The 23051-nt window shown below is 40.5% G+C and overlaps 1 protein-coding gene across 9 annotated transcripts in view; it reads left to right on the plus strand.

Moving 5' to 3' along the window:
• Positions 1-23051, plus strand: part of asxl2 (ASXL transcriptional regulator 2) — a 342366-nt gene that overhangs the window by 221081 nt on the left and 98234 nt on the right. For 7 of the 9 annotated variants that reach the window (XM_087976921.1, XM_087976916.1, XM_087976924.1 and 4 more), the window contains 2 exons: positions 1350-1458; positions 5733-5844. The exons of 1 other annotated variant lie outside the window; for it this stretch is intronic. In XM_087976921.1, coding sequence (XP_087833047.1) covers positions 1350-1458; positions 5733-5844 — 221 coding nt within the window. The remainder of the gene's footprint in view (positions 1-1349; positions 1459-5732; positions 5845-23051) is intronic. One more of the 9 variants, XM_087976950.1, reaches the window with a different exon arrangement.

Here is a 23051-nt window from a genome sequence, read left to right on the forward strand (position 1 = left end):
TTGATGCTCCATCTCTAAACTGTTGTCAAAACTGGAGATTGGAAAATAAATGAATTCATGCACAGTACTAAACCTATAAAAGAAAGACCACACAAGGAGGGAATGCTGACTGCTATCGGAGAACATTGTTACCTTTTCAGTAAAATATAGTCAGTCTCCGATCTGGCATCTGTCCAGAAGTTTTAATCCAATATTTTCCTGAATGCTCAAACATAGAAGTTTTAATGGCATTATAAGAATGTGTGCGTTTGATATAAAGAGGATATATTAAGCGGGATCATTAGAAAACGGTGAGCCACAGAAGACATTAGAAGGCAAGAGAAAAGCTTGCTAAAGAGGTGGGGTTGAGCTTGAATGAGGATCTTGGAGGAGGAGAGTATTATGGAGAATATGGGTTTAATATCAAAACTGAGGAAAAGGGTGAAGGAAAGGTTTAAATTGAAGATTTTAAAGTGAGATCTCTGAGACCAGGCACCAATATCGCTAGTAAAGGACAGGAGATGTGGGGATGTAGGGTCAGATATAAGACATGATACAGACATCAGAGCTTTAAATGAGCTAAAGTGTACAGAGAGTGGATAGAGTCTGAGAGAGACAATGCCAAGGATGGTGGTTTCAGCAGCAAGTCGGCTCAATACGAGGGACCTTGCTGTGTATCTGATGGCATTTCTTACGGCGAGAGCTTTAACTTTGTCAGATAGGTTTGGAAAATGAATCTAGGTTGCTGATACTATCAATAAATTCTCAAAATATGGAAGCATATACACAAAGCTAAGTTAGCTTTTAATACTTTTCTTCACACACAAGATAATGCCTCAAGCTTTCCTATAAATAACTTGGAATGTTTATACCAGCAATCTGTCTAGGATATAAACCCAAAGTATCCTTGACACTTCAAGTTCTAACAACTTCAATTTTCACAGTATTGACATTTAAGCTTTTTAAAGAACATTTGCAGCAGATTTCTTTTACTAAGACTTCTAGAAGGTATTTGGTTTTTGACATGTTATTAGTTATTTTGACACAGGATGCTGATATTCATTCTGTTGGAGTTAGAAGTGACTGGGTAAGCTCTTCAAACTGTTTCTGAAAATTCCAAAGACCGTTTTTTGTATTTTGCACCCCGAAGGGCAAAAGTTTGTATCTCACTGCATTGTGATTATTTCAAACTGAGTAGATGTGAATTATACTCAGGTTCTGGCTACAGAACAAGGAATTAATTTGCAGTGTTGGCAGTCATTAGTACTGTACTTTTTTGAAACACTTCAAAGAATTTTGCACTCGTAGGATCTTGGCTTACTAATGTTCATCAGACCACTGTCGATTGATGTTATTTCTGTTTCTCCTAGTGGCACTTCTCCATTGGCTTGCTTGAATGCTATGCTTCACACAAATTCTAGGGGAGAAGAGGGTATTTTCTATAAGGTGCCTGGTCGAATGGGAGTCTATACTTTGAAGGTAAGTTTTTTTCGAAGAAAGACAATAATGCCTGAGTACTTGGATGGAAAAAGGAGAGTTTCTGTTCTGTTGTAATTCTGGTTTTGTTTCTAAATTACATTTACCAGCGGTTAACAAAGTAATACGAACAATACTGATAGTGCGGCACCTCAGTGTTGAGAAGTTTCATGCCTGCTGTATGAACGCAAGCACAAAGTAAGCTCACGTATCTGCCCCCTACTGTAGCTATATTCCAGCATTGGAACAACAGACCTCTATTTCACCAGCACTATGTTTTCCAATCTCTGCATCCTTTATGAGATTTAGCACTGATTTATAGGTGGTGTGTATTCTGAGCTTATAGCCAGTAGGACATGGATTGAGATCAATTCCCCTCATTTCAAAATGGACTTCTGAAACAAGGAGTGACGTTGTGTCAGTAATACTAAACATGAACCCAGATAGAGTGATGGAGCTGTGATGAAAATAGGCCTTTCAGTCCAACTTGTTCATGCCGAGCAGATATCCTAAATTAGTCCAGCCCCACCTGCCAGCATTTGGCTCATTTCCCTCTAATCTCTTTCTCAGGATTCATGGCCGATATACAAATCCACAGCATTATCTCTTATTTTTGTTTTTTAATCTGCCCGATAATGTTACTGGAAAAGTATTGGACTATTCCACATGTAGTTTGAATTGCAGTCTTGTTCCCTGTTTGCCTGGCTGGAGCTCATCACCGTATCAGCAATATCATTTCATGAGGAGAGAGAGAGAAAACCCTTTACAGAGAGATCACTTCCTATATTTCATTTGTTTGACAATGGTTTACAAAACATAGATAATATCCTTAAATTACCCTGTTAAGATGGTAAAGTTATTTTTTTTCTTTTGAAGGAAGGATGGTTAAAAAATAATCTTTTCTATTATCTGGTGCACTGCCTTGTCCAGCTGGTGGGTTCAATGTGGTGATATCACAGAATGTGTTTCTCTTTGTGGAAACCAGACATTTGATGGACCAACTTGAACTGCACCTTGACTGTGTGTGCAATCACTTTTCCCATGTTCCACTCTTGGATGTTTTAGGCACTACCTGCTTATTGTACAAGGCAGCAGCATGCCCCAACATGACTGCTTACAAGTAAATTCTTATGCTAGTTACTAAGTAACTAATAACCCCTCCGGAGCTGATAGAAGGCACTGAGCATAAAACCAAAGGGATGAATCGTTCTCAAAAAATCGTTCTAGAGCCCTTCCTGAAACCTGGCTGAGAGTTTACAACAGATCACTCCATGAGTGATAAATGGCACAGGATATTTGCCTTCATATTAACTAAGTCCTAACACAGTTAATTAAATCTGTTACATTATTGATGAACCAAAGCTGACAAGGGATATAGTTAATGTGGCCCCTTTATTCCAAAGCAACAAACTACAGGCCAGTTAGCTTATTTTTTTTATAGGACTAAATAAGTTATAACACGCAATTAGGTAAATTCAAGGAAACCAGGCAGAATGAGCTTGGCTTTGTGAAGGAGAAGTCAGGTTTTCTCAGTTCATTGGAGTTCTTTGAAAAAGTAGTGTGCACTGTGCAAGAAATGAATTTGGTGTGTGATAACCCCAACAAAGTCCATGGGGAATCACTAATCTCTTCATAGAGCTCATCGATTCCCTTGGTAACAGGCAATAGCCCGTCTGCTGGAACTCATCATCTGAGAGACCCAGGAATGGGTCTGCAGAACTATCTGTCCCAGTATAGAACTCACCCATGTACAAATAGTGGCTGTATTTTGGTCTTAAGCAATAAACCATGTTCCTTTCAGTCAGACCTCCTGAGTTATTACAGAGTGGACATGCTATACTCAATGGTATTTCATAAAGGTTATTGTCCGAGTTCATCTAGGACAAAAGGATAGCATGGATAGAAGCTTTGCTGGCTAACAGTAAATAGGTGATAGTTTTCTGGTTAACCACACATAATATGTGGACCAGTGCGAGGGTGTCAACTCTTTATGCTTTACATAAATGACTAAGATGAAGGGACCTAAGATTTAGTTACCATGTTTGTGGATGACCCAAAGATAGATAGGAATGTAGGTTATGAAGAGGGTATGAGAAGGTTGTACAAGGCTGTAGATAGGCTATGTGAGTAGGCAAAGGTCTGGCAAATGGGGTGTACTTCAGGAACATGTAAAATTTTCTATTTTATCCGGAAGCATAAAAGAAATTGTAGAACTCTGAGATGCAGAGCGATCCAGGTGTCCTGGTGCATTAATCATAACGATTTGTTTGTAAGTAATTAAGAGGGCTTATAGAATTATTGGTTGTTGTGAGGAACATTGAATACAAAAATAGGGAGGTTTTGCTTAGAGAGACCACATTTGGAATAGTGTGTAATATTGGTCTCCTTATTTAAGAAGGATGTAAATGCATTAGAAACTCTTCACAGAAGGTTTACACGATTAATGCTTGGAATGGGGAGGTTGTCAAATAAGGCTTGTATTAGCTGGAGCTGAGGAGTGAAGCAAGTTGGGGGGGCTTGACAGGGTGGGGAAGCTGTTCCCTGTTATTGGAGAATGTAGAATTAGACGTCACTGCTTAAAAAACAAGGGTCACCCTTTTCAGATGGAGATAGAACTTTTTTTTCAGGAGGGCCTTGCTCAAAATGTGGTAAGAATAGAGTATTTGAATATTTTTAAGACAGAAGTGATTCTCCTTTGATAAGCAAGGAGATGCAAGGTTAAAGAGTCATAGATTATTGGGATTGGTGGGGATGTAAAATAACCCAATTATCTATGACTTAATTCAATAACAGAGCATAATGAAGGGGCCATATGGCTAACATCTACCCCTGTGGTACCTAATTCAATTGTTTGTAGACAAATATAAATTAATTTACATGTTTGAACAATGCCGTTGTGACAACAGAAGCAAGATTTTTCAGATGATGGATTTCCCACAAGTTCTCCTGAAGACTTGACAGGGAATATAACATTTCCCATCCTGGCTGCCCCACAGCCACACAACAGTCCACAGGGTGTCTGTTGACTGAAAGCAGTCCATATGAAGAGAAGCTCCACTTTAGTTAATACACTGACCAACAGCTCCATGATCCCAGATTTGATTGATGGCCACTTCTGGGACATTAGACTGCACCAAAGAGGAGGTAATCATGGAGACTGGACTAGGTGAAGTCCAGAGTAGCGATGGGGCCTGTCTTGCAGGCCTGGACAGGGATGATGAGTAGATTTTGTTTGAAAAGGAATTCAGGAGAGGTGGGGATGAACTGGTAGAGAACCTGCTTCCAGTGGGTACAGGGTCCCTACAGCAGGTACCAGTCCCACTCAAACCTTCCCTGGCATTGGCTTCCCCCAGCAGTGGGTAAAATAACAGTGGTGGCAAGCTGCCATCAACTATTTACATCAGGGCCTCAGTAGTCCCCAAGATGGATGAATGATCCTTCCCCTCCAGCAGTTCATGTGATGATAGGAGACAGATCATAGCAGGTGAGCAAGCCATGGGCTACATTTCATGTGGTCACACCCTCACCCACCCATCCACCATCACCACCAGCTCCAAATCAGTGGGTGGGGGACTGTATAAAGAGCTGGCAGGACGATATAACATGGTTATATATCTTATATATGAGGATGTGGCTTACCCATACTTACATTTCTGTCTATGTAGTTTCTTAGACAATCATTGTCCAGTTTATGTGACAAGCTTATCCATTTATCCCTAAGCCAAGAGCATTTAAAACCATGTGCAGTATTTTCAAACTATATTGATACAGGAGATCAGAAACCAGAGAGGCCATATTCATCGAAATAAACTCTGTTGTTTGGAGCTAAACAAATGTTTTAATATGTAAGACTTTATGTTCTTTGTAATCTGTCAACTAATATTTGAACAGGGTTTATGTATCGGAAAAATAAAGTTGAACAAGTTTTCCTTTTTAACAGATCCTAAAGTTTGGGGTGATGGAGATGGTTCAATTTAGCAAATTGCTTTTGCAATGGAGGGTTGAATTTCTTGGCGGCTTGGCGCAGTCTTTTACCGGGACGGTCTGTCACAAACTGTTTATGATGTAAATCCAGATGAACACTTCAACCAGAACTCTGCCAGGTTTATTGTGGCAGAGGGAGGGGCAACTGAGTTGATTGTTTGTAATATTCTGTCTGTAGCACACTGTCTCTCAGAATCCTCTTGACTCAGTGCCCATTATTCTCAGCCTGTGATAAATTGGAAACTCCAAGCCATGGACTGTGATAATATCACTTCTGTCTTTTGTCTCCTCAGAAGGATGTCCCAGATGAAATGAAGGAGCTGTCTGAGATATGGGATGATAGCAGTGACGGTCAATCAGACTCGCAGAGCACAGACAGCCACGAGAAGAGGGAAAGGAAGAAAAGTAGGTGGAATTTGAAAGCTAATTCGGGGTTTGAAAATCTAACCAGGACTTCTAAAATTATGACCATTTTCACTGGGATTTAAGGGAGTCGTCTGGGGTGGGTCTTAATACTCTCCCTTGTGGCAAAGGTCCATTTACTGAAATGGGAGGGGGGCACAAAGGGATCCCACTACTGTCCTGTCTCCATTCCAATTATGTGGTAGGAAAGGCCAAGATAAGGGTTTTAAATCATCCCTGCAGGGATGAGGTTAGGGGTCAGGGTACTGAGGGTCACATCTTCCCTTGTTGCTGACCCACCCTCCCAATGAGCACACTCCTATGATTACTAACCTGCAGCCTAGGATCTGATCACAGTGGATGTCATACAGGGAGCAGCCAGCACCTTTCTGATGTTGTATCTGTTCAATAGAGCTTGTCCATAGCTCTCAGCAGATGGTACCTCTGTCCCCAGAGAACTTGATACAGGGAAGACCCACAGTTATTCATCTAACTGGAGTGGTACTTTTTATGGCAAGCCTTCCTCTCCAGCAAGTGGACAACACCCCGATCACCCCGTTAAAAACCCCGCCTGGTTTCCATCTATCAGGTCTGTTCAAATGAAAATGAGGTTCAGACTGATTCAGTTTCCATTATCTCAAAGCGAGAGATACTCTCAAGTTTCCCATTTGTAACTTTCATTTCTGTATAGGATGCAGGAACATGATGGCCTATCATTTCCAGACAAAGCCAAATTCAGTCAAACAGAAGACTTGAACTTGTTCTCTGTCTGAAGTTCAAAAGGCAAATAATTTCAGAAAGTTCTGTTCATTTCCCTAAAACTAAGAGAGGATTAACATTGAGGAGCTTTGGAGGTCACAATGATGCTCAATACATTCCATATTTTGGTAATGTACTCCTTTCCAATCCTATTCATTCCTGTTTGATCTCTCCTTTGGCAATAGGAAAGTTGGAGTGGGTTTAAGAGGAACTCTGTGCTACTTGGCATTGTCCCCACTCACAGACGGCTCAAACCTCATGATCAATTCTATCTTTAGTATTATGTGTGTACTTTGACACAAACACAGTTCAGAGGAAGGATCCAGAATGTGCAGTTATTGCTTGTCATCAATTTTTATTGGTAACCAGGTTGGAATTTAATAAAATGTCGGTGCGCTACATTTGGTAAAACTATAAGTAATTTCTGTTTTTATTCCTGCTAACTGCACAAATTTTGAAAATAGTTATATATTATCAAAGAATAAATTATTCTTCCCTAACAAGGCGAAACCATTAATGTCAAATATTAGATTAAAAGTACTGAATGGTGACATCATACCTTAAGCTGTTTCCCAGAGGAAGTAATTTGGATTTCATCCTTCCTTTTGTGAAAAGTATCATTTCAAAGTTTTGTGCATATTTCAGTAGAAATGGTGATGCAAAGGATTTATTTAAAAACAACATTTTACTTCTAGTAATTTGTGATTAGTCATTTTGCTGGAATCAGTTCATTCACTGTGTGAAGTCCCTGTGTATAGACTAAATCCACAATGTTAGTTGGAATAGGACTACTGTCCTCCATCTGCCAGCATTGTTATAATCTTCAGGCTATGCCAAGTTACTGAGTAACCTTAAAAAAAATTGCAGTTAAGAGAAATTAATTGAACAGTGATGAATGATTGTCTTGTGGTGACAGTATGATAAAAGGAAAATGTATACATTTCACTCAGATCTTGTTCCATAAAGGCGTGGTGGCAATATTTCAATAATTGATAGTTATGGAAATATGCTTTTAATAACTTCATCTTCCTGTCACACAAGCCGCATCTTGTTTGCACTAAGTACGCATATGTTTATGGTATTTCCTTTTCTAACATGGCAGAACACTCTGTAACAAAACTAATTTGAACTGTGAAACCCAAAAATATTGTTCTCTGTATGGGTTCAATGTATTCTGCACATGTCTGTTTCTTTGGAGTACGTTTTTCAAGTATGTAAAATGATAGTAGGACTGTCATCAAATGGGAAAGTGAGACTTGTGTGGGCTCAGAGCATTTTAAACCACTTTATAACCAGTGAAAAATGTTTGAAATGTGGTCACCATTGTAATTTAAGAACAATAACTCGTATTTATCATGGTGCTTCAAATGTCCTGAGCCATTTCACACGGCACTATCAACGAGATTCACTGCAGATAAGGTAGCTTTTATATATTCCTTCAAATAGAAAAGAAGCAGATCAGTATGGAACTGTAACTCAGGGCTCAGTGCTCAGCAGCTAAAGTTACAAATGCCATGGTAGACTGTTTAAAATCCAGTGGTGTAAAAGGTCAAATTTGAAGGACACATATATTTCCGAGGGTTATCGGATTAAAGGTGATTGTAGAGATGAGGAGGAACAAGGCATTGGAGAGAGCTGAAAACCAGGACAAGCATTTTAAATGTAAACATTGCTCACTCAGAGGCTAATCTTGGAAATGTGGTTGTTAATTTTCACCCTGTAAGATCCCAGTAAGAAATGAGCATATTCTCTGTGTAAGTGATGCTGATTGAAGGACAGAGGTTCCCTAAGACATTGGAAGAACTCCCTTGTTCTTCTCCAAAGCTGCCATGGGATATTCGTTACCATCTTCAATGGACAGCAAGGCATTGTTTAATTTATTGATTTTCGTTAGTTCTTCAGTGAGGCACCAGCTTGAATTTTGTGGCCAGGTCTTTGGGAAGTGGAATAAGAATCCACTAGGTTTTCACTCAAAATTGGAATCAAACAATAAATCACTGCTGACTCCTAATATTACTCAGTAAAAGTTAACCGTCAGGTTACTACGTAACCATTGAGAGACATTGGGCTGGACTTTAAAAGCAGGGTTAGCACATCGATGCTCTGATGAATGATACATCCTGATCATAACCCTCAGTGGTTGTGATCATAGGCTACATATTAAATGTAAGAACAATTCCAAATAAATCTTTTGGATTTTGTGACAAACTGGAAAGAAGTTGGCTCAGTGGGGAAAAAAATTGAAAATTTGAATCCAAGAAAAGACAGGCCTCTTAACAAGTTCCTTCAGGAACGTGCTGGGTCATTCATTGGCAGGATCTGCATTCCTCACTGTAGCCCTCATTGGCTCTTTGAAAAACCAAAACCGTCCCCAAGTCACTGGATTAAAAGCAATTTTTAATTTGTGTGAACACTGAAACTCTGATCCTGATACTCCTCCAAAATCAAACCCATCAATGTTTACTCAGACAGTGTCAGTTTAGAATTTCTGCTGTGTCCCAGGGAAAAAAAATCAAGGAAAAGATCCTCTTGTCTTCATTGGCAACCTTTCAATATTTTTGGTATTTGTGATTTATTCTACACTCTCTGGCAGCTTAAGAATGACTAAAAGGCTTCTTTCCACCCCGCCACCCAGAAAATGAATATTTATTGTATGGACAGAATTTTGCTAAAAACACATTTTAATTGCTGGTGTTGAAAATTACTTGGCACTGGTTTAAAGTGTTCCAGCTGGGTTCCTGCCCCCCTCGTGTGTTATCTGTTTGACCAATCGAGTGCTCAAGCAGTCATTTGAGTTGAGCATCAATTAGCAGAAAGTTGGTGAATTGACTTCCTATGGTGCTCATAGTTAATGTAAAAGGTGATTGTGCATAATTATAATCTGTATGATATGAGTGACAACATAAGAACAGGTTGAGCTTGTTTGCAGTACATAGTTCATCATGTATTAAAGCATCACTATGTTTTGCATACAGCCTAATCTTCAATCTCTAGCAAGTTATATTATGTAATATTAATTGGGAACTGGGAATATTTTGTGCTTTGACTTGAGATTTCTTTTTACTAATTAATAAAAAGAGCAATCTGCTACTTGTGAAAATGAATCCTGGACTGCACAGCTAAACAGGCAGTGTATGCAAAATATATCATGGAATTAAGTAAGCCTAAAGGGAGTGACTTCAAAATGAAATATTTTTAGGAAGTTAATTGTTTGAATTACAAACGCACCTCAAACTCAGATACACATTTGTATCTGAAAGTGCCTAAAGTAGTAGTCGGCTCATGCGAGCAAATTTCTTCATAGAAACTCATACTAAACAATGTCTGAACTTAGCGTCAAAGTATCAATGAGGTTAATGTTACTTGTAATAATTGTAATGAGGTCAGCCAGGTGGACCTTACAGAATGAGTTTCCTGATTGGAGCTGTTAATCTAGTCCAATCAGGGAACCCTGGCTGACAGATATAAGCAGGAGTGCCTGAGGTTCTGTTCACTCTGAGAGTTGCCTCTGAGGGAACCGGATCAGTGTCAATGACTCTCCAAGCCAGGATACTAGCCTCTGTAGATTTATTTCAATATTCACCATTATTCACATGTACATAGCAACTTCGGGTGAGGGGCAAGTTCATAGTTACGCTGAAATATTCACGTCTTGCTCTCTACATTTTACTGATTTGCCAATAACTTTACGAAGGCAAGATTTTATTTTTTTGTTGCCATTGAAATGCATGTATGGGATGAAGTTGCTGGATTTGTGAGGTAGATATGACGGAACTAACTTCAGAGATTGAAGTCTTGTCATTATAAGCAGATGTACCTTCTGAGCAATGTGATAACTGTTAGTTAGTGTAAATCTCCCTCACTAACACTAGCAATTATCTGTTACAAGCATGGAGCCTCATTCATTCTTTGTTGTTGGAAATTTTAAACGTCTAAAATTTAAATGGTTTCATGTTTTTAATAAATTCTTTGTATCTCCTTTTTCTTAATGAAATCTTTTCTTCTCTCTATCCTGCTTTATTTCTATGGGATTAACAGTGAAACCACCTACACTAATTTATGCTTCTCTCTGTCCCTGCACAATTACTTCATGTTAATATATAGATTTGTGGATGCTGGAAATCTGAAGGAAGAACAGAAATAGCTGGAGAAACTCAGTAGGTCTGACAGCATCTGTGGAAAGAAAGCAGAGTTAACGTTTCGGGTCCAGTGAACCTTCTTCAGTGTCAAAGAAAATTACAGCACAGGAGGAGGCCCTTTGGCCCTCCAAGCCTGTGCCGATCCAGGTCCTCTATCTAAACCTGTCGCCTATTTTCTAAGGATCTGTATCCCTTTGCTCCCTGCCCATTCATGTATCTGTCTAGATACATCCTAAATGATGCTATCGTGACTGCCTCTACTACCTCCACTTGCAACACGTGCCAGGCACCCACCACCCTTTGTGTAAAGAACTTTCCACGCATATTTCCCCTAAACTTTTCCCCTCTCACCTTGAATTCGTGACCCCTAGTAATTGAGTTTGTCATTTTGGGGTGGGGGGCTGAAGAAAACTTCTTGCTATCCACCCTGTCTATACCTCTCATGATTTTGTACACCTCAATCAGATTGATCCTTCAACATCTGTCTTTCTAATAAAAATAATCCTAACCTACACAACCTCTCTTCATTGCTAGTGCTGTCCATACCAAGCAATATCCTGGTGAACCTCCTCTGCACCCTCTCCAAAGCATCCACATCCTTTCGGTAATGTGGTGACCACACTGTACACAGTATTCCAAATGTGGACAAACCAAAGTCCTAGACAACAGTAAGATATCCTGCCAACTCTTGTACTCAATACCCCGTCCGATGAAGGAAAGCATGCCGAATGACTTCTTGACCACTTTACTGACCTGCATTGCCACGTTTAGGGAACACTGGACCTGAACACCCAGATCTCTCTGTACATCAATTTTCCTCAGGGATTTTCCATTTACTGTATAGTTAGCTCTTGAATTGCATCTTCCGAAATGCGTTACCTTGCATTTGCCCGGATTGAACTCCATCTGCCATTTCTCCGACCAACTCTCTAATCTATCTGTATTCTATTGTATTCTCTGACAGTCGCCTTCACTATCTGCTACACCACCAAATCTTTGTATCATCTGCGTACTTGCTAATCAGACCACCTTTACCTTCCTCCAGATCGTTTATGTATATCACAAACAACAGTGGTCCCAGCACTAATCCCCATGGAACACCCACTGGTCACAGGTCTCCACTTTTGAGAAACTCCCTTCCATTACTACTCTCTAGCCCCTGTTGTCCAGCCAGTTCTCTATCCATCGAATTTCAGTTGTTTCTTGCCCTTCTCTTGATGCCCCATTTCCCTTGCTGTGCCATTATTAATAGGAAAAAGAATCTTTAAGTCTGAACTTGCTCAAATAATCTAACAATTGACAGATACCATGAAGGTGTCTGCTGCAACAGAATCTTCAGTCTGGTAGCTGAGCAGTTGGAGACTGAAGATAAAGTACTGAATGTGAGAAGTTATTGCATAGGCACCAAGTAATTGTTAACTCAGATGAGTGACTATTAGACACAAATTGAGAGTGAAACATGAAAAATTAGCATTTACAATATACTGCCAATGTAAATGAGAAAAGAAGTCCCTTCTCATTAATACATTTTCTAAGTGTTTCTGCCCTTGTTTCTATTGTCCTGTGGCTGTTAATCTCTTAACTGAGCAGCTGTTCCACCTGTGGCTGTAAAAGTTGCATCTTCACTGAGTTGAACTGCCCATCATGTGTTACAGCGGTAGGTTGTGCTGAACATATCTGGGGTGACATTTTCAATTGATTTTATTTACAGGCTGTAATCTTTGGGGATGGATATTGTGTTGCTGTAACCATGGTACCTGATTATTTAGTATTTTCTAAAAGATGCCCCAGTACTGACTGCTTCAGTACTTGCTTTAAACTATGGACGTTTATTTCTTCTGGTTGATTTCCGTTCTCCTTCCTGGAGAGTTGTCCAGTTTCCCCAATTCTCCATTGAGCTTGTGATTTTTGTTACTGTGATAATCGCAGCTCTGATTGCTGGCTAAGTGGTCACCAATGGGATAGCCATAAGGAAATCTGTGTGTGGCTCCTGGTAGAGACTTCCAATGGGCACAATTAAACCAAGGTGGGGCCAGAGAACATGTCTAAGTGGAGAACAATTTCAACTTGCAAACAGTATTAGTGCATTCATGATGAAAGTTTTGAGTGCAAAAGCAATTCCTCATTTTATCCATTGCTCTCATGACGTTTCAGAGAACACCTCTGGGACACCCGGACCAACCAACCCAACCACCCCGTGGCTCAACACTTCAACTTCCCCTCCCACTCCACCAAGGACATGCAGGTCCTTGGACTCCTCCATCGCCAGACCATAGCAACACGACGGCTGGAGGAAGAGCGCCTCATCTTCCACCTAGGAACCCTCCAACCATAAGGGATGAACTCAGATTTCTCCAGTTTCCTCATTTCCCCTCCCCCCACCTTGTCTCAGTCAAATCCCTCGAACTCAGCACCGCCTTCCTAACCTGCAATCTTCTTCCTGACCTCTCCGGCCCCACCCTCACTCCGGCCTATCACCCTCACCTTGACCTCCTTCCACCTATCACATTTCCAACGCCCCTCCCACAAGTCCCTCCTCCCTACCTTTTATCTTAGCCTGCTGGACAAATTTTGCTCATTCCTGAAGAAGGGCTCATGCCCAAAACGTCGATTCCCCTGCTCCTTGGATGCTGCCTGACCTGCTGTGCTTTGCCAGCAACACATTTTCAGCTAAAACATAATATGACCAATTTTCAGGGTACCTGGTCTTTTTGTCTGAAACTCAAGGACTAAAGGGTAAAATGTGGGCAAATTGTATCAATGTGCAGCTCTGCTAGCATGAGCAAATTCATGGGGCTCATTTGTTACATGTCTTAGTCTCCATTAATATGGAAATGTGAAGCATTATCCTTGTTCACATAAATCTTTTGGAAAATGTTGGAGGATTCTACAAAGAGTTCTACAGTTCCAACCAAAGATATATTCTTGAAATTATGTTTTTGATAAACATCTTTGTAAGGAGTTGGAGGTCAAAATTGATAGGACAGACAATCCCCACTTCTCAAACTCCTCTCCAAAAAAGTCACCTGATTAATTTGTTCCAACCACTTTCATTGGAAATACCTGGGGACCTCTGCCACAAAGCAATGGTGGGAAACGGCATGTCGAGGGATAACCAATCACAATAGCTTGATCGAGACCAATTTCTAGCAATTTTCATACACCCCAGTGGAGCTGTAAAAGTTTAGTTCTCAAAAAATAGTTACATTTGTTACAAAATAATATGAAATGTGAGAATGTCATAGCAGATTTTTGAAAAAATCTAAATACAAATTTAAAAATGTATGCATGCCCTCAGTGTGAATAAATGGAAAGTAGCTTTGTATGTAAGTTTACATCACTGGAATGGATCAATGTTATTCTTTGGCCAGATGTTTTGCTGAGTTGAAAAAGTTCTGTGCTACAACCATGATTTACAGCTTCTTCCTGCTATTATCAGACTAATGAACAGGCCTCTCATATTAGAGTGGATCGTTATTTGCACTTTCTCTGTAGCTAAAGTCAGAATTCACTCTACACCAGGTTATAGTCCAACCAGATAATTTGAAATCGCAAAGTTTCGGAGCCCTTCTCCTTCGTCAGGTGATGTGTGACTTCTGACTTTGTCCACCCCAGTCCAACACCAGCACCTCCACAGCAAGGCTCCTCTGCAGCTGTAACATTATATTCTGCACTTTGTTCTATTCCTCTGATGTACTTACGTAAGGTATGATTTATCTGGATAGCATACAAAGTAATACTTTTCAATGTGTCTTGGTACATGTGACAATATTAAATTAAGTCAAAAGGATGGTGCTGGAGCACCAATTTTGGAAGATTCACGCCCAAATCGAGCACCCTCCCAATTTTCCCACAGTGTCATCTGTGTTTCTGAAAAAATATTCATGAACTTTAGACATTTTGAGCAAAAGGTCTAAATCTCCTCAAGTTATTTGGAGAGGACCAAGTTTCTCTTTGGAGAGGATTAGGCACCCCTTTGGGATTATTATGTAACTATTATGTGTAAAAGGTGGATAAAATTTGAGGGTCTGTTAAGTTGTCAATTAATTTGAAAAGAGAAAGTTTTACTGTGACTCGGTTGAACGAAATGTGTTTGCAATTTCAATCAATGTTTGTTGACTTAGCCTGAGGGCTGTGATTATAAAGTATTACTCGACCGTTCCCACCACCTTTTCAATATCACATGGGGGTGGGCATCATGGGGGGTGGGGGTGCTGTAAATTCAGTTTGACTGACAGTTCTGATTGGTTATAAATTGGTTAATTGTCTTTGATATGAGGCTTTGATTACAAATGTTTGTTTTATAAGGATTAAATCCTTGAAATAAATGTTTATCTTTATAAGAGATTTTTTTTCAATTTCATTCATGGAATATAGGTCAACTCTGCACAACAATCTCTGGAGTGAACACTCTATCCTATAGCCCAGAGATACAATAAACCTGTCAGAGATTGCTCACTTTTTAAATAGGACTGGGACATAAGGGTTTGTTTTTCTGTGCTGTAGATCTCTATGATTCTGTAACTCAATGTTTGACATCTTGAGAGAAGAAACAATGGATAGCATGAAATTATTTTACGGATGGATTAGAGGTGGATTCAAGCAGTTATCATCTATATTTTGTTAATGAGTGTGCCTTATTGAACCAATAACATAATTAGATTGTTTTCTCGATTTAAAGAAAAGCATTCTTATAAAACTAAACCTCAGAATAGAGAGCACTGTTAATTTATATTTGTAAGATTAAAGTTAAAAATCACGCAACACCAGGCTATAGTCCAACAGGTTTATTTGGAAGCACTAGTTTTCAGAGTGCTGCCCTTTCATCAGGTGGTTGTGGAATATAAGATCGTACGACGCAGAATTTATAGCAGAAGTTCACAGCGTGATGCAACTGATATTATATATTGAAAAACACCTGGATTGTTTGTTAAGTCTCATCTTTTAGAATGACCATGATAAGACTAAACAAACAATCCAGGTGTTTTTCAATATATAATATCAGTTGCATCATGCTGTAAACTTCTGCTATAAATTCTGTGTCTTACGATCTTATACTCCACAACCACCTGATGAAGGAGCAGCGCTCTGAAAGCTACTGTGCTTCCAAATAAACCTGTTGGACTATAACCTGATGTTCTGTGATTTTTAACTTTGTACACCCCAATCCACACTGACACATTCAAAAGTGTAAGTTTTAAGTATAGAGCTCTCAATTGCTTAAAAGAAGTTATCAGGAAAGAAAAACTACTGTATAAGATCTTGAACATTCAGTGCTTTGGTACCAATCCAGTTATCTGGTTTTATCTGTGATGCTAATCAGCCACCATGCCCATTAACGTGTGTATGATGTGTGGTATAATTCACGGCAGCATGTTATCTAATTTAAAATGTAGGGAGCATCTTCTTGGAAATTGTTGCTAGCATTGTAGTAAAAATGATGGGAAAATGTCTTTGGTTTTGTTTGAACTTAGTTTCAAACATGAAGGAGTTGTGTAATTAACTATAGTGCTACTGCATGTGGTTGCCATGCAATGGAAGCTGCTTTCCTAACAACTGTGGGACAATATTTCTCTTGCCAGTAACTTCTCAGCCTTTGCACAAGTACTCTTACATTTGTGCAGTAACTTACGTTTAAGCAGCACCTCTAATGCAATAAAATGTCAATGATTAGTGGTGTGCCTCAGGGATCAGTGTTGGGACCACAACTATTTTCAATGTATATCAATGATTTGGAGTTGGGGACCACGTGTGTGGTGTCAAAATTTGCTGATGACACTAAGATGAGTGGCAGAACAAAGTTGCAGAGGACTGTGAAACTTTGCAGAGGAACATGGATACATTGAGTGAGTGGGCAAAGGTTTGGCAGATGGAATACAATGTTTATAAATGTGAGGTCATACATTTTGGTAGGAGTAACAGCAAAATAGGATATTACTTGAATGGTAAAACATTGCAGCATGTTGCTGTGCAGAGGCACCTGGGTGTCCTTGTGCATGAATTGCAGAAGGTTGGTCTGCAGGTACAGCAAGTAAATAGGAAGGCAAATGGAATTTTGTCCTTCATTACTAAAGGGTTGAGTTTAAAAGCAGAAAGGTAATGTTACAGATGTACAAGGTGCTGGTGAGTCCACACCTGGAATACTGTGTGCAGATTTGATCTCCTTAGTTGTGAAAGAATGTCCTGGCACTGGAGGGGGTGCAGAAGAGGTTCACTAGGGTTGATTCTGGAGTTGAGGGGTTTGGCTTATGCAGAGAGGCTGATTAGACTGGGACTATATTCAATGGAATTCAGAAGACTGAGGGGGGTCTTACAGAAACATATAAAGTTATGAAGGAAATCGACAAAATAGAATCAGACAGGATGTTTCCATTGGTGGGTGAGACTAGGACAAGAGGGCATGGTCTCCAGATGAGAGGAAGCAGGTTTCGAACTGAATTGAGAAGGAATTTCTTCACCCGGGGGTTGTTAATCTGTGGAATTCCTTGCCCAGGGAAGTAGTTGACGCTACTTCAGTAATCGCTTTTAAAGTGAAGGGAGATAGCTTTTTGAAAAATGAAGGAATTAGGGGAAATGTGAAAACACGGGCAAGTGGAGCTGAGGCCATGAAAACCTTGGTCATGATCTTATTGAGTGGCAGAGCAGGCTGTAAGGGGGCAGACGGCCTACTCCTGCTCCTAGTTCTTATGTCCTAATGTGTTTCACATCAGGAGGAATGTACGAAGCAACAGTAGAACAAAGAAAATTTACAGCCCAGGAACAGGCCCTTCGGTCCTCCAAGCCTGAGCCGATCCAAATCTACTGTTTAAACCAGTCACCCAATTCCTAAGCATCTGTAACTCTCTGCTCCCCGCCTACTCATGCATCTGTCCAGACACATCTTAAATGAATCTACTGTGCCTGCCTCTACTACCTCTGCTGGCAACGGGTTCCAGACACCCACCACCATCTGTGTAAAGTACTTGCCACATATATCTCCCTTAAGCTTTCCAACTCTCGCCTTGAAAGCGTGACCTTAGAATTAAGATAGATATCAAGTACATACTCCAAAAGAATTGGAGGAGACTTTGCTGCCCAAGCTGCTGAGTACCTCCCAGTATTTTCTGTTTTGGTTTTAGATTTCCCATATGCACAATCCATGAAGGATCTGGAACATGCTGGGACCATATGGCTGGCAGAGGTCACCAAGTTCCTCAAGCTTGTTCTGTTTTGATGTTGTTTAAAATACTGATAATTATGAAACCATCTCTGCACTTCAGGAAATCAGTTTTGCATTCTGGATAAAAGCTTTTAAAAATTTTTGAAAAGTTTGTATTCTGTCTATAATGACCAGGGAGAATTGGTGTCCTGTGACTTTAAGAAAGTGACTTCCTGTTGGCGTCTGGTTCATTCGCTCTGAGTCACAGCCTGTGGTTGGCTGAGGATGGTTGTAACTGTTCAATGTGGTTACTGGGGCACCAAGATGTCATCAGTAGCAACATAGGACTGGAGTGTGGTTTACACTGTGTACTCAAGATGTTCCTGCTTTAACAAGCTCAGCCATGTTCTGCATTTGCATTTTACCATTTTATACAAGTGGATACATATTAAAGATCAACAGGAATGGATAGAACCGTCATTAGGTCAGAGCTTAAGTGAGGTTAAGAAAAGGCAGTTTGCATTTTTACTGTTTGTTTTCACTGTTTGTACTAGTTAGGAAATCTTGACTTTGGCAGGAAATAACGACTGGGAAACTCAGGAGTGAAATATGTTCAATAATGAGAAATGTTAAAATACAGTAGAGCTGGGTCCATTTAACAGAATAGTTAGCTCTCTTTCTACAACATGTCAAGTAGGGATGCCAAGAGTAAACAAGCAGTGTTCCAGTCATAGGGTCATACCACAATAGAAGGGGCCCTTTGGTCTATTGAGTCTGCACCAACCTATTTCCAGCAGTCCAAATCTCCAGCAGTTGACTCATAACTTGTGTGTTATGACGTTTCAAGTACTCAGTCACATACTTCCTAAAGGTTATGAGATTTCCTGCCTCAATTACTATGGAGAAAGTGAGGACTGCAGATGCCGGAGATGAGGTTTCAGAAGAGATTTGAGGAAAACATTTTTCACCCAGAGCATGGTGGGAATCTGGAATGCACTGCTTGGATGTTGGCAGAGGCAGAGTCAAGAGTGTGGAGCTGGAAAAGCACAGCAGGTCAGGCAGCATCCAATGAGCAGGAGAGTCGATGTTTCGGGCATAAGCCCTTCCTGATGAAGAGCAATTCTTCTGCTCCTCGGATGCTGCTTGACGTGCCGTGCTCTTACAGTACCACACTCTTGACTCTGCCTCTGCTACCATCCAAGCAGTGCATTCCAGATTCCCACCATGCTCTGGGTGAAAAATGTTTTCCTCAAATCCCTTCTGAAACCTCCTGCCTTTCACCTTAATATGATTCCCCCTTGTTATTGACCCTACAATGGAGGGAAACAGCTGCTTCCGATCCATCCTGCCCATGGATCTCCTAATCCTCTACACCTCTCTGAAGTCCCCACTCAGTCTTCTCTGCTCCAATGTAAACAGCCCAAGTTTATCCAGCCTCTCTTCATCACTGAAAAGCTCCATCCCAGGCACCATCCTGATGAATCTCCTCGGCACCTGCTCCATTGCAATCACATCCTCCCTATAGTGTGGGGACCAGAACTGCACACAGTACTTCAACTGTGGCCTCACCATAGTGCTGTCTCGCTCCATCGTGATTTGCCTGCTCATATAGTTTACACCATGACTGATAAACGCTAGTGTCCCATATAGTTTCTTAACTACTGTATTAACCTGTCCAGGACAAATGCCACAAGATCCCTGTGATCCTCTGAGCTTCCTCATGTCTTACAATTCATCGAGTAATCCATTGTCTTGTTACTTCTTCTAAAGTACACCATCTCACATTTATCTGGGTTAAATTCCATCTGCCACTGACCTGCCCATCTAACCAACCTTCCTGTAGCTTCCTGTAATCCACTTTTTCCTCACTGTCAAGCAGTCAGCCAATCATCTTACCATCCCCACTACATTTTTCTAAATCATTTATATATGTATGAAAAATAATAAGTGACCCAGCACTCATCTCTGTGGTACACCACTGGACACCAGGTCCCAGTCACACAAACAGCCTCCTACCTCCACCCTCTTCCTCCTACCATTCAACAATTTTAGATCCAATTTCTCAAATTGCCATGGATCCCATGTTTTTGACCTTTATTTTAATTAGTCTCCTATGTGGGACCTTGTCAAAGGTATATACACTACATCAACTGCTCTACTCTCATCTATACATCTGGTCACCTCCTCAAAAAAGTATATCAAATATGTTAGGTGTGACCTCCCTCTGACAAACTATGCTATCTGTGATCAAACTTTGCCACTGCAAGTGGATATTAATTCTGTCCTTCAGAATTTTCTCCAATAGATTCTCTCCCACTGATGAGAAACTCACTGGTCTGTAATTCCCTGGTTTATCTCTACCACCTTCCTTGAAAAATGAAGCCATATTAGTTGTCTCATCTTTCCCTGAGGTCACAGAGGAATTAAAAATTTGGGTCTGAGTCCTGTAATTTCCTCCCTCACCCTCCACAGCAGCCTGGGATATAAGCCATCCGGACCTGGGGATTTGTCTATTTTCAAAATCTCTGATGCCTCCTCACTCCTAATGTCAAATTGCTCAAGAATCTCACCATCCCTCTTCTCAAGCTCTGTACCTACATTCTCCGTTTCCTGAGTGAAGACAGATGTGAAGTTCTTATTTAACACCGTATCGATGTTCTCTTGCTCACTCTCTTGGTCCCTAATGGGTGCATCTCTTTGACAAATATGACAGAATATCTCGGGATTCTCCTAAATTTTATCCACTAGTGTTTTCTTATTTACCTCTTTGTTCACCTTTCTTCAGTTCCCCCCTGAACTCTCCTCCAATGGGCTTCTGTTGTTCCCTTTGCTCAAGACCTGTCTTTTCCTTTTTATCCAGTCATGAATATTCTGAGATATCCAGGTCTCTCTGGGTTTGTTGCTGTTACATTTCATCCTCGAGGAAACATGCTGGACCTGCTCACAAATTCTGTTTTGAATGGCTCCCACTGTTCTGTTGTAGACCTAGTCTAAAAATGTGCAGGTTAGGTGAATTGGCCATGCTAAATTGCCCATAGTGTTAGGTGAAGGGGTAAATTTAGGGGAATGGGTCTGGGTGGGTTGCTTCTCGGAGGGTCGGTGTGGACTTGTTGGGCCAAAGGGCCTGTTTCCACACTGTAAGTAATCTAATCTCATCTAATCTAATCAAACTAGCTGTTGTGGTTCTGTTCGCCGAGTCCTAGTGGTCGCAGTAGTCTGGCTGTCAGTTCGGAAATGCTCCTGATGTATGGTAGTGTGGCTAGCCGTTTGGGTTGCGGCATGTCCTCGTTCCGTTGTTTTTCCCTTAGGCATCCCTTAGCCACACTACCATACATCAGGAGCATTTCAGAACTGACAGCCAGACTACTGCGACCACTAGGACTTATAACAGCACAGAAACCAACAGCCACTCTCAGACAACAACTCACCAGAACGAAGGACCCGATACCCATCATGAGCAAAACCAATGTAGTGTACAAAATCCCATGCAAGGACTGCACAAAACACTGCATAGGACAAACAGGAAGACAGCTAATGGTCCGCATCCATGAATACCAACTAGCCACGAAACGACATGACCAGCTATCCTTAGTAGCCACACACGCAGATGACAAGCAACATGAATCCGACTGGGACAACACTACCATTATAGGGCAAGCCAAACAAAGAACAGCCAGGGAATTCCTAAAAGCATGACACTCATCCACAGACTCTATCAACAAACACATCGACCTGGACCCAATATACCGGCCACTACAGCGGACAGTTGAAACTGACAACCGGAAGCGGCAGAGACAGGCCACTATAAATGCCAGAGGAAACATCACAGAAGCGCTTCACAGGAGGCACCCAAGCACTGAGGATGTCACCTAGACAGGGGATGAAACGTTTGCAACACAAATTCCCAGCTCGGCGAACAGAACCACAACAAGCACCTGAGCTACAAATCTTCTCACAACCTTTGAAAATCAAACTAGCTGTTTACTTTGGAACGATCCTGCCTTATTTTAATAAAATCTGCCATCTCCAGTCCAAACCCTTTTATTGCAGACCAACTTTTTCCTTTTCTAGAACAAACTTAAAACGTACTGTGTTGTGGTTGCTGTCATTAAAATACGCCCCACTGTTTGTTATCTGTCCAGCTTTATTGCCCAGAATTAGATCCAGTTACAGTGGTTCATGTTAGACCCTTTACTGTTGATATACAAATCTCTCTCAAGTACCTTTTGAAGAAAAATGCCCCCTTTAACCCAGCCTTCCCACTGTGCAGGACCCAAAGGCCCCTGTGTGGTAGGGACCTTTGGAACTGGAGGTCAATCTGTTGATTGATGCACTGATAACTGTGTGCAGATTGTTGGAGCTGGAAATCTTTACACTATCACTATGCCCCGATTAATGCTATCCTTATTGTTTTGCATTTATGATTACCAAAGGCACCATTGTATAGTTTTTGTAAGTGTATCCCTGGTAATTCCATTTTCAGTAGAAAAAGTTGATTATTGGAGTTTGATTGTATTAATATCGAAATATGTCCACAATTTTGAATGTAAAATCTGTTTCATATTGGCTGTAATATATTTTGCTCACATCAACGATTTTTTGATAACCATGGCCATCATTAATCCTGGAGATTTCAGCAAGATCTGTAGACCATTACATCTAGTTTTTTTTTAAATTGGAACCTGCATCTTTTTAATTCAACAATGAAAGTGGAAATTGTGTTAAGAATGAGGAACCAGCCAAGTAAATTGAACTTGTCCTTTCTTAATCAGACATTGGTGTATTTCCTACCAACATGTGACAAATCACATTAAATTGTGCTGTTTCTGTTGTTCAAATTTTGAATCCATCTGCTGGATAATGTCTTTGACATTAACTGGAAACTTGAGTAAGCCAGAACACATATATCAAGGGAAGTTGTGATACTATTTGCAACAGCTGGGATGGTTTAACAAACCTGCAATTTTCCTTTCCTGTAGTTTTCCACAGACAGCTAGTTGAGTTAGTTATGTTAGTGCAGTGTGAGTGATTAAACATTCACGCACATCTGAAAATCGGATTATAATGAGAAACACTTGACCTACATACAGTGTCAAAAGTGTAACAACAGTAAATCAAGTTGTACAGACTGGAAACAGAGGCAGATAGATGACCTTTAGTATATTCAGCAAACT

This window comes from Chiloscyllium plagiosum, unplaced genomic scaffold, assembly GCF_037043375.1.
Source record: "Chiloscyllium plagiosum isolate Xiang-an unplaced genomic scaffold, Cpla_swu_hap1 HiC_scaffold_3, whole genome shotgun sequence".
Classification (NCBI taxonomy): domain Eukaryota; kingdom Metazoa; phylum Chordata; class Chondrichthyes; order Orectolobiformes; family Hemiscylliidae; genus Chiloscyllium; species Chiloscyllium plagiosum.